At 65.9% G+C, this 11,125-nt stretch overlaps 2 protein-coding genes across 3 annotated transcripts; both read left to right on the top strand.

Annotated features, from left to right (window-relative positions):
• Nucleotides 1–16: 16 nt before the first annotated feature.
• Nucleotides 17–2,034, top strand: PPIL1 (peptidylprolyl isomerase like 1). The gene is made up of 4 exons (XM_065038915.1): nucleotides 17–252; nucleotides 832–986; nucleotides 1,059–1,127; nucleotides 1,740–2,034. Exons 1-4 carry the CDS (start codon nucleotides 197–199, stop codon nucleotides 1,958–1,960), a joined length of 501 nt encoding a protein of 166 aa, XP_064894987.1. The 5' UTR covers nucleotides 17–196; the 3' UTR covers nucleotides 1,961–2,034.
• An 857-nt stretch (nucleotides 2,035–2,891) lies between these two features.
• On the top strand, nucleotides 2,892–11,103 carry CPNE5 (copine 5). Of its 2 annotated transcripts, XM_065038909.1 has the most exons (21): nucleotides 2,892–3,109; nucleotides 4,774–4,814; nucleotides 4,905–4,951; nucleotides 5,415–5,518; nucleotides 5,676–5,715; nucleotides 5,800–5,876; nucleotides 6,149–6,208; nucleotides 6,282–6,345; nucleotides 6,577–6,680; nucleotides 6,899–7,003; nucleotides 7,470–7,511; nucleotides 7,586–7,661; nucleotides 7,976–8,029; nucleotides 8,107–8,168; nucleotides 8,375–8,421; nucleotides 8,528–8,709; nucleotides 8,785–8,912; nucleotides 8,988–9,090; nucleotides 9,391–9,448; nucleotides 9,907–9,980; nucleotides 10,485–11,103. In XM_065038909.1, exons 1-21 carry the CDS (start codon nucleotides 3,021–3,023, stop codon nucleotides 10,671–10,673), a joined length of 1,746 nt encoding a protein of 581 aa, XP_064894981.1. In that variant the 5' UTR covers nucleotides 2,892–3,020; the 3' UTR covers nucleotides 10,674–11,103. The 2 variants fall into 2 exon arrangements, with proteins under 2 accessions (XP_064894981.1, XP_064894980.1); XM_065038908.1 differs by having other exon boundaries at nucleotides 8,528–8,912.
• Nucleotides 11,104–11,125: the final 22 nt, after the last annotated feature.

The raw sequence follows: 11,125 nt of genomic DNA, 5'->3' as shown, positions 1-11,125 counted from the left end.
ACAATAGCGGCGCGCCCGCCCGCCGAGCGGATTGGCTCAGCTCCTTGCCCCCGCCCCGCCACCAGCCCTCTCTCATTGGTCGTCGCCGGAAGGGGGCGTGTCCCCGGAAGTGCGCGGGTACTGGGACCTTTCCGGCGCCGCCGGCAGCAGCGGGAGCGGCACCGGGAGCAAGAGCCGGAGCATCAACAGCGGCAGCATGGCCGCCGTCCCGCCCGACTCCTGGCAGCCGCCCACCGTCTCCATGGAGACCACGTAAGGGGCGGGGCCTCTCTCCCCGGTACCGGCAGCGGGTGGCCCCTCCTGCTCCCTCGGCCCGTGCCCCATCTCCGGTACCGGAAACGCCTCGGTCCCTCCCACCCTCTCCGCCCGTTACCGGGCAGTCCCCGGTGTCCGTTTCCCCTAGTCCCCCGGTACCGGACAGTCCCCAGTTTTCCTGGCTGCTGGGAGACTCTCAGTATCTCCCGGTACCGGAGAGCCCCTGGTGTCCCCTCGGTGTCCGTTACCCCCAGTCCCCCGGTACTGGACAGTCAACGTTATCCTCGGGTACCAGCCAGTCCAGCTTGTCCCCCCAACACTGGACCGTCCTCTTTGTCCCCCAGGTCCCAGTTAGCTCCAGGTACCGGACTATCCCCATCATCCTCCCGGTACTGAAAAGCCCCCGGTTACCCCCTCGGTACCGGGCAGCCTCCAGTTTCCTCCCTCCTGGTCCTGGGCAACCCCCATCACCCCCCTGCTCCCCATCCCCTGCCAGCCCTGTGTGTCCCCGGGTCTGGTCTGAGCCCCTGTGGGGGCACCATGGGGTGACCCACCCCCCGGTGCCGGTTGGCGCAGGATGGGCCCGCTGGTGCTGGAGCTGTACTGGAAACACGCCCCCCGCACCTGCAAGAACTTCGCCGAGCTCTGCCGCCGCGGCTACTACAACGGCACCAAGTTCCACCGTGTCATCAAGGACTTCATGGTGCAGGGGGGGGACCCCACTGGCACTGGTGAGACACCCCCCATCACTGTGTCCCCTCCCGTGCTGGGGGACCAGCTGATCCCTCTTGTCCCCTCCCCAGGCCGTGGCGGTGCCTCCATCTACGGGAAACAGTTTGAGGACGAGCTGCACCCCGAGCTGAAGTTCACTGGTGAGTAGGGGCCAGCACTGGGGCATCAAATGTCCCACCTGGGGGGTGGCATGTCCCCCATGTCCCCACCCATGGGGTGACATGTAGCCCATATTCCCCAAAACCTTGGCCAAGGGGTGGCATGTCCTACATGATGCCAGGACCGTGATCGTGGGGCAGCATGTCCCCAAAGACCCCATCCATGATGTGGCATGTCCTCCAGGACCCTGGCCATGGGGATGACATGTCCCCAAGGACCTCAGCCATGGGGTGACATGTCCCCCATGACACCAGGACCTTGGCCATGGTTTTGTGTGTCTCCCGTGTCCCCCTGAACAGATGCCATGGTGTGGCATGTTCCCTGTACTCCTCAGAACCCCATGCAAGGGCTGACATGTCCCCCAGGACCCCAGCTATGGGGTAACATGTCTCCTGTGTCCCTCAGAAGCCTGTCCATGGGGTGGCACATCCCCAAGGTTGCCAGGACTTTGGCCGTGGGGTGCCATGCCCCCCATATTCCCAAGAACCCCATCCACAAAGTGCCCTATCTCCCACATTATGACATCAAATCCTCCAACAAACCCCAAAAAAACCCTGAAACATTAACAGTGTCCATCTGTCTGTCCATGCCAGGCGCCGGCATCTTGGCCATGGCCAACGCTGGGCCGGACACCAATGGGAGCCAGTTCTTCCTGACGCTGGCCCCGGCGCAGTGGCTGGACGGGAAGCACAGCATCTTCGGGAGGGTGTCCCAGGGCATGGCCGTGCTGGGCAGACTGGCCATGGTGGAGACCAACGCCCAGGACCGGCCCCTGGACGACGTCAAGGTCATCAAGGCTTTTCCTTCAGGATAGCGGGGGGGAATCTCAGGGTTCCCCCCCTCCAGTTTGTAGTATTTGGTTGTAATAAAGGTGGGAAGTGGTGGTCACCCACCCTTGTTTTTTTAGGAGGAGTGTGGTGGGGGACGTGTCCTTGTTATGGTTGGGGACAAGGGGCTTTGCGTGTCCCCTCCTGAAAAGGGTTTGTGGGTGCCTGACCACCCCCCTGGAGGTGTCTCTGCAGGCAGCACCTGGGCGTGGAGGGTTCCCCCTAGCCCTGGGGACACGGAGCTGTCACCAGCTCCAGCTGCAGAGCAGGGGGGGGACGTGGGGATGGGGATGTAGGGACACAGGGATGTGGAGACTTAGAAACACAGGGACATACGGACACAGGTATGGGGACACAGGGACACAGGTATGGAGATATGGGGATGCAGGCCAAGCCCTGACATATCCATACCCCCCACAAAGTGTTCTGTGACCCCCGGGGGTGTCCCCTGTCACAAACCCTCCAGGTCACTGTGCTGCCCCCCTCCCCCGCCCCAAACCTGGAGTCCCCACATGGCACTGGGGACCCTGGAGACTGGCACACGGTGTCCCGGTACAGAGGGGTGCCAGTGCCGGCACACACCATGTCCCCCTCCAGCACTGGGGATGGGGTGGCACTCACAGGGGTCCCGCAGCACCGGGGAGGATGGGGGGGCTCTGGGGTGATACCTGAGGCTGAGTGACACCGGTGAGTATTGGAGCCAACACTGGGGAATCAGGGGTGTCCCGGGGGTCTGGGTGCAGCCCCGGGGGTGATCCCGGGGGTGGTATCGCTGTTCTGGGGGCGATCCCGAGGCTCTGGGGGGTGATACCGGGGGCGATGCCGGTGGGCGGTACCGGGGGCGATCCCGAGGATCTGGGGGCGATGCCGGGGGCGGTACCGGGGGTGGTGCGGGGGCGGTCCCGGGGTCCCCGGGGGGCGGTATCGTAGGAAACGCCGGGGCAGCCCCTCGGACCGGTGCCGGGGCGGTCCTGGGGCGGAGCCGATCCCGGTGCCGGTGGTGGGGCGCGGGGGCGGCCGGAGCGGGGCAGCGGCGGAGCTCGGGGCATGGCGGGCCTGGGCGCCCCGGAGCCGGGCAGCGGCCCCGGTCCCGGCCCCGTCCCGGCCACCCGGGTGGAGCTGACGGTGTCCTGCAGGTACCGGGGCTGCGGCGGCGGGGAGCGGGGGGCGCCAGGGGCTGTGCGGCACCGGGGATGCACCGGGGGAGCGGGAGGCAGCCAGCACTGTAGGATACTGGGAGAACGGGGAGCACTGGGGGGCACTGGGGGAGCAGGAGGCGGTTGGTGTTTTGGGATACTGGGAGGCACTGGGAGAGCGGGGGGGAGCACGGGGGGGGGGCGGGTACTGGGGACACTCAGCAGTGTGGGGCACTGGGAGGTGCTGGAGAGTCAGGGGTACTGCAGGTGTGGGGTACTGGATGCTGCTGGGCGAGTGGGGAGCTCTGGGGGGGATGTGGGGGGCACTGGGAGAGCAGAGGGCACTGGGGAGGGGTGCGGGTACCGGGGGAGGCGGGGAAACAGGGGTGCGGGGCCCTGGGGGGCTCTAGGGACGGGGAATGCACGAATTGGGAATTGGGTGGGGGTCCGGGGGTGCCAGGCTGCCCCCCCTGCGTCCCCCACGAGGGGGGTCCTGCCCCCCAGGAACGCTGTCAGCCCAGGGGGACTGGGGAGGACACACACGGGTGCTGGGACCTGTCGCTGTGGGGCTGGGGAGCAAAACGAGGGGGCTGGGAGAAATGCCGACGACCCCCACTCCGGGGGCGACAATGAACGTCCTGCCCCCCCCCGGTCCCCTCTGCACCCCCTCTCTGCAAGCTGGGGGCCCACCGGGTCGGCATGCTAGGGTGTCCCTGGTCCCCCAGCCCCCTTGGGTGCCCCCGGGCCGTGCTGGGTACCCCGTGCCCCCCCCTCGGCTGCAGCGGGTGCCCCCCCAGCCGTGCCCCCCCCCGGCCGCGCTGCCTGCGGCCGCTCCGACCTATTTTCCTGCTGCTGCACCGGGGACCGGACAGAGTCCCGGCGGGCGGAGCTGCGGGGGGGGACAGGGACGGGGTGTCCCCCCCGCGGCCCTGGGCACCCCAACACGTCCCTGTGCACCCCAACATAGCACGGGCTCACGTAGCCATGCGCACCCTGGCATGTCCCTGTGCACCCCCTGACATGCAACAGGGAGCACATGCAGCCGCGCACAGCCCGACACACGGCTGGGCACCCCAAAACACAGCAGGGAGTGCACACGGGCGTGCAACACCCTGACACACGGCACAGCACACACAGAGCTGGACACGGCTGTGCACACCAACACACAGCCCTGCACACCAACACACGCCTGTGGACACCAGCACACACAGCCATGCACACCCTGACACACAACTGTGTACACCAACACACTGTTGTATGCACCCTGACACATGGTCATGCACACCAACACATGGCTGTGTACACCAGCACACAGCACGCACAGCCATGCACACCCTGACACACGGCTGTGCACAACCTGGCACACGGTTGTGCACACCCTGACACACGGTTGTGCACACCCTGACACACGGTTGTGCACAACCTGACACACGGTTGTGCACACCCTGACACATGGTCATGCACACCAATACGTGGCTGTGTACACCAGCACACCTGGCCGTGCACACAACCACACACAGCATGGTGTGCACCACACTCACCCAGCCGTGTGCTCACACTCATGCACACAGTCACACTCACCCCATGCCATGTCCCACTGTCCTGTGTGTGCCATGTCCCACTGTCCTGTGTGTGCCATGTCCCACTGTCCCCTGTCCCCGCAGGCAGCTCCTGGACAAGGACACCTTCTCCAAGTCCGACCCACGTGAGTAGGGGCTGGGGGGTCAAGGGTCTCGGGGGCTGTCGGGGTGTCGGTGCTGGGGGTGTCCGTCCCCTGACCCGTGTCCCCCCACAGTCTGTGTGCTGTACACCCAGCGCCCCGGCTGCCGGCAGTGGCGGGAGGTGAGTGCCCGGACGGACGGACAGATGGACCGTTGAGTGGTTGGGGGAGCGGCGGATCCCTCCTGCCCCCCACCCCCCTGCTGGGTGCCCTGTAATTAGCTGCTGCTTAATTGAGGGGCCATGATGAGCGGGCGGGGGCTGGGCAGGACACGGTGCCAGCCCCGTGCGATGACAAAGGGGCACCTGGTCCTGCCGTGCCTGGCCCGCGTGTCCCCTCCCGCCCCCACGTCACCTCGTGTCCCACATGTCCCCTGGTGTCCCCATCCCTCACTCAATCCCCCCTTTGGTCTTCATCTGTCCCTGTGTCCGTATGTCCCAATGTCCCTGTGTCCCCATCTCTAAGTCTCCATGCTCCCATATCCGTGTCCCTGCATCTCTATGTTCCTATGCCACCACGTCCTTGTGTCCCCATACCCATGTCCCCCTGGTGTCCCCATGTCCCCTCGTTGTCCCGTGTCCCCAGTTCGGCCGGACCGAGGTCATCGACAACACCCTGAACCCCGACTTTCTGCGCAAGTTCGTCCTCGACTATTTCTTCGAGGAGAAGCAGAACCTCCGCTTCGACCTGTGAGTGTCCCCACTGTCCCCTCAGTGTCACCTCCCCAGCCCCTGCGGTGGCTCAGGCTGTGCCAGGGGGGTGCTGGTCTCTGTCCCTGTCCCAGCTGTGTCCTCGTCACTATCCTGTCCCCACTCCCATCCCACGTGTCCCCTGCTCTGTCCCCAGGTATGATGTGGACTCCAAGAGCCCCGACCTCTCCAAACACGTAAGCTGGGGGGGTTGTCACCGCTCTACCCGGCACCACTGGGGACAGGGCTGGGACAGACACGGTGACACGGTGGCTCCGCAGGATTTCCTGGGCCAGGCCTTCTGCACCCTGGGCGAGATCGTGGGCTCTGCCGGCAGCCGCCTGGAGAAGCCCCTGACGTGAGCCCACCCCCCGTGCCTCAGTTTCCTGGGGGGCCTGTGCTGGGCTGGCTGCCCGGTGTCCCCATGTCCCCCCCAGCACGGGCAAGGCGCCCAGGTCCTTATCCATGTGTTGGGGACAGAGACCAGACCCTGGTGACAGCATCCCAGGCGCTGGGATGGGGCTCCTATGTCCTTCCCCCCACCCCTGCCTCAGTTTCCCCATGGTGGGGGGGGGTGTGCTTTTTTTGGGGGGTGTCCCCTCCATCCCCCCTCCCCGTGTGTCCCAGCAGGATGGGGACAGTCACCACGCATGCGCGGGGCAGGAGACCCGCTCCGGCCGTCTCCAACGGGTGAGTGTGGGGGTCCCCAGCGCTGGAGGGGACACACACCCCCCCCGGTCACCGTGTGTGTCCCTCCCGGCAGCGGCATCCCCGGGAAGAAGTGCGGCACCATCATCCTCCTCGCCGAGGAGCTGGGCAACTGCCGGGTGAGCTCGGGGGGGGACAGGTTGGGGACACCCCAGTGCCATGCTTGGGGGGCTGAGACCCCCACTGGGGCCTTCCACGCCTTGGGGTGAGGAAGATGCAGCTCAGGCTGAGCTGTCCCCCGGTGTGTCCCATGGGTTCCTCAGCCCCCCCAGGCTCCTGCAGCCCCGCTGTCCCCTGGGGGGGGTCCCTGGGGGGGTGTGGGGTGGTGACACCCCTGTCCCCCCCCGCAGGACGTGGCCACGCTGCAGTTCTGTGCCAACAAGCTGGACAAGAAGGATTTTTTCGGCAAATCTGACCCCTTCATGGTCTTTTACCGCAGCAATGAGGACGGGACGTGAGCGATATCCCGCCCCCCCAAAATGCAGTGACACCACCTCCATCACAGCGGGGGGACACAGCCCTGGCCATTGGACACCTTGGGGACTTTTGATGTCCCCACGGGGCTGGGCTGGTTTTGGGGAGGTGGGGGGGGTCTCTAAAAACACCACCTGTGGGGTGATGGGGTGTGGGGAGGTTTGTCATCAGCGGGGTGACCCCCTTGTCCCCCCCCAGCTTCACCATCTGCCACAAGACGGAGGTGGTGCGGAACACGCTGAACCCGGTGTGGCAGGCGTTCGCCATCCCGGTGCGCGCCCTCTGCAACGGCGACCACGACCGGTGAGCGCCGTGTCCCCCCGGGTCCCCACTGTGTCCCCCGGGTCCCCACTCCGCACCCTCTTCCCCCGTCTCTGTGCCCGAGCCTCCAGCACCCCGCGCTGCGTGCCTCAGTTTACCCATCTGGGTAACGGGGCTCCAGCTGCATCACGGAGCCACCCCTGAGCGGGGGGGTGGGTGTGTGTCCCCCTCCAAGCCGGTGTCACCAGCTGCATGTCCTGGCAAACCCAGCTTGGCGGTGGCACCGCGTCGCCGGCTTGGCCCCGTGTCGGACGTTGCTGTGGCAACGGGGGATAAAAATAGGGATAAAAATATCCCGCTGGAAAAGGCTGAGGAGGAGGAGGAGGAGGAGGAAGGAGGAAAAGGCCCCACGGAGTCGTCAAAACAAACCCAGGGGGTCCCATGGTGCCCCCTGGGGTGGGGGGTTTGGGCTGCCGGGTGGTGGCTGTGACCCCCCCTTGCCTCGCAGAGCCATCAAGGTGGAGGTGTACGACTGGGACCGCGACGGCAGGTGAGCCGGGGGGGTGGTGGCTTTGCGGACCCCCGTGCCACCCCGGCCGGCGGTGACACCCCCTCACCCCGCAGCCACGACTTCATCGGGGAGTTCACCACCAGCTACCGGGAGCTGGCGCGGGGACAGAGCCAGTTCAACGTCTACGAGGTGACACCAGGGAGTGGGGGACCATGGGGGGGTCCAGCTGCACCCTTGGGTGTCACAGTCCCTGTGCCACACCCCTGAGCATCACAGTCCCCAGGTCCCCACACTGCACCGCCAGGGTGTCACGGTCCTGCGTCCCAGGGTCCCCACACTGCACCCATGGGTGTCGTGGTCCCCAGGGTGCCTCAGGGTGCCCCTGTCCTGCACCCCTGGGTGCCACAGTCCCCTGCGCTGCACCCCGGGGTGTTCCCCCCCCCAGGGTGCCCCTCTGCACCCCGGGGTGCCCCATGGGGAGCAGTTCCCATCGCCCCCCCCAGGTGGTGAACCCCAGGAAGAAGATGAAGAAGAAGAAATACCTGAACTCGGGGACGGTGAGGACGGGGGGACGCAGGGAGGGGACACGGGGTGGGCACGGCTGCTGTCCCCACTCAGCCCCCTGTCCTGGCAGGTGACACTGCTGTCCTTCGCCGTGGAGTCCGAGCACACCTTCCTGGACTACATCAGGGGCGGGTGAGCCGGGCGGACGCGGCGCTGGGTGTCCCCAGCACCCCCAGCAGCTCCCTTGGGTGCGGGGATGAAACCTCAGCACAGGGAGATTTGGGGTGCTTGGAGTTTTTTGGGGGGAGATGCATTCAGTCCGGTCTGTGGGCTGAGGGCTGGCTGGGGAGGGGGCTGCACTGCCCCCCATGTCCCTAACGCCACTTTCCCCCGCTCAGGACCCAAATCAACTTCACAGTGGCCATCGACTTCACTGCGTCCAACGGTGAGCGCAGGGCTGTGCCCCCTCCCGGTGTTATTTAATGAGGCGGGGGGTCATTAAACCGCAGCGGGGGGCTGGCTGGGGCCCAGCTGACCCCCCATGTCCCCAGGGAACCCCTCGCAGTCCACCTCGCTGCACTACCTGAGCCCGTACCAGCTCAACGCGTACGCCATGGCGCTCACCGCCGTGGGCGAGATCATCCAGGACTACGACAGTGACAAGATGTTCCCGGCGCTCGGCTTCGGCGCCAAGATCCCGCCCGATGGCCGCGTGTCCCACGAGTTCCCGCTGGTGAGGACCCGTCCCCGAGGGTGGGGACAGCGGGGTTGGGGACACGGTGGCGTTGTCACCGTCCTCGCCCGGCAGAACGGGGATGCAGCCAACCCAGCGTGCAGCGGCATCGCGGGCGTGCTGGAGGCGTATCACCGCAGCCTGCGCAGCGTCCAGCTCTACGGACCCACCAACTTTGCCCCCGTCGTCAACCACGTTGCCCGGTAAGGGGGTCCCAGCGCCCTCGGGTGGGGTCTTGCGCCCACCCCGGTGTCACTCGTGGGGTGTCCCCCCCCCAGGTCGGCGGCGGAGGTGCTGGATGGGTCGCAGTACTTCGTGCTGCTCATCATCACCGACGGCGTCATTTCGGACATGGCGCAGACCAAGGAGGCCATCGTCAACGTGAGTCCTGGGGTGCCCCGGATATCAGGGTGCAGGGACCAGCCGGGTTTGGGGGGTGCTGAGCCATCTGGGGTGCAACACCTCACGATGGGTGCAGGAAGCAGATGGAGATGTGGGGTGTCTAGAGATGTCGGGGTGCAAGAACCAGCAGGTACTTGGGGTGCTGTGAGTTGTTGGGGTGCAATTACCAGTTGGGGACCCCCAGGATGTCAGGGTGCCCTGGCCAGATGGGGCTTGGGGTGCCCCGGACAGGGTGTTTGGTGGCAAAACACTAAATTTGGTGCCTTTTTCCCTCCTCAGGCTGCCAAGCTCCCCATGTCCATCATCATCGTGGGGGTCGGCCAGGCCGAGTTTGACGGTAAGGCTGGGCCTAAACTGGGGAGCAAACCCTCTGATGGTGCTGGGGGGATCCCCGTGTCCCCCCTCCCAACCTGGCTCAGCACCCGCTGTGTCCCTGGGGGGCCAGGGGCGGCTTGGGGGGACACAGGGGAAATACAAGCTGAGTTTGTGGGGGCTCAGCGGGGTTTGCTGTGAGCTGCAGTGTGTGGTTGTGAGCAGAGGCTGAATGAGCCCCCCAGGGTGTATTTGGGGGGGACATGGGCAGCCCCCCACCCCAGCAGCCAGCTGCTCTGCCACCAGGCAGCAGTGAAGCCAAATTAAAGCTCCCCCAGTAATTAGCAGTGATGAATCAGCCCCGCTCCCCTGCCTGCACGTCCCTGCCTGCACGTCCCTGCCCGCAGCTGCCGGGGCTGGGGGGCTGCCAGGTGGGGCTGGGGGGGTCAAAGGGGCCCCTGACCCTCTCTTGTCCCCCCCCAGCCATGGTGGAGCTGGATGGTGACGACATCCGCATCTCATCCCGCGGGAAGGTGGCCGAGAGGGACATCGTGCAGGTACAACCCCCCTGCAGGGATTGGGGACCCCCCGGTATGGAGGTGGCACAGCGGGGTGTCCTGGGGACCCCAAATCCGCCCCATCGCACCTGGGGGTCAGGGACTGGTCCTGGCATGGAGGGACGATGAGATGGGACATTGTGGGGGCACTGGGATATTGGGGGGACATTGCGACCTTTGGGGGGCTCTGAGCCATGCAGGAGGGCACTGGGCCATGGAGGGGATGTGTTGGGATATGGGGGGACTGCACTGGGACATTTGGGGGGGGACACTGGGGCTTGGGATGCACCTGGATGTGGGGGTGCACTGGGACAGGGCGGGGGGGGGGGGGCTGTACTGGGACATGGTGGTAAACTGGGATTTGGGGACACACTGGGACATCAGGAACAGGGGAGGGGACACCACGATGTGGGATGTGGGGACACAACAGGCTACACCGGCCACATGGAACCGGGGCCTGCCCCCCACCCCCCCAAAATCCCACTGTCCCCTCTTGTCCCCCAGTTTGTCCCCTTCCGGGACTACGTGGAGGGGGGGTCCAGCGCGGGGCTGAGCATGGCCCGGCTGGCCCGGGACGTCCTGGCCGAGATCCCCGACCAGCTCATCTCCTACATGAAGGCCCGAGGGATCAAACCCCAGCCCGCAACCCCCAGCCCTGACCCCCCCGGCCCCCCCGTGCCCCCCCAGCCCTGACCCCCCCGCTCTGTCACCCCCTGTCCCCAGGTTTGAGTGTTTGTCTGAGTGCCCCCCTTTCCTTGCACCAGGGATAAGTGGTAACAGGTCCCTGTGCCCAAGGGGGGACATGAGCCCTGGGTAGGGGGGGTTTCCCTCCTGACCTCCAAAATCACATTTTTGGGGTCATCTCTGGTGGCCCTGGTGACATTTGGATCATGCTCATCCCGTTCCCAGCCCTGGGGGTGACACATGATCCACCCCCCCCATCCTGCAACAAGTGCTGCTGCTCCCAGGGGGGTCCCAGGTCCCCTTTTGTGTCCCCCCCCCCGCCCTTCACTTTTGTACTTGCATGGACCGTGTGTCCCCCCCACGTCCCGTGTGTGTCTGCTGTGGGTTTGTATCAAGTGGCCTTAAACCAGAATAAACTATAGTCTTTTTAATTGTCTAATTACCACCCCCCTCACTCACCC

The sequence above is a fragment of the Columba livia genome, chromosome 22 (assembly GCF_036013475.1).
Source record: "Columba livia isolate bColLiv1 breed racing homer chromosome 22, bColLiv1.pat.W.v2, whole genome shotgun sequence".
NCBI lineage: Eukaryota > Metazoa > Chordata > Aves > Columbiformes > Columbidae > Columba > Columba livia.
Note: the sequence above shows the minus strand (reverse complement) of the source record. Positions and strands in the feature narration are given on the sequence as shown.

Excerpts from the sequence above, each read along its gene's own strand:
- PPIL1 (XM_065038915.1), top strand. The coding sequence starts at position 197 with ATGGCCGCCGTCCCGCCCGACTCCTGGCAGCCGCCCACCGTCTCCATG. Across the intron at positions 253-831 it reads ACCGTCTCCATGGAGACCAC|GATGGGCCCGCTGGTGCTGG; the intron begins GTAAGGGGCGGG and ends CGGTTGGCGCAG. Across the intron at positions 1,128-1,739 it reads CCCCGAGCTGAAGTTCACTG|GCGCCGGCATCTTGGCCATG; the intron begins GTGAGTAGGGGC and ends TGTCCATGCCAG.
- CPNE5 (XM_065038908.1), top strand. The coding sequence starts at position 3,021 with ATGGCGGGCCTGGGCGCCCCGGAGCCGGGCAGCGGCCCCGGTCCCGGC. Across the intron at positions 5,716-5,799 it reads GCCCCGACCTCTCCAAACAC|GATTTCCTGGGCCAGGCCTT; the intron begins GTAAGCTGGGGG and ends GTGGCTCCGCAG. Across the intron at positions 8,913-8,987 it reads GTCGTCAACCACGTTGCCCG|GTCGGCGGCGGAGGTGCTGG; the intron begins GTAAGGGGGTCC and ends TCCCCCCCCCAG.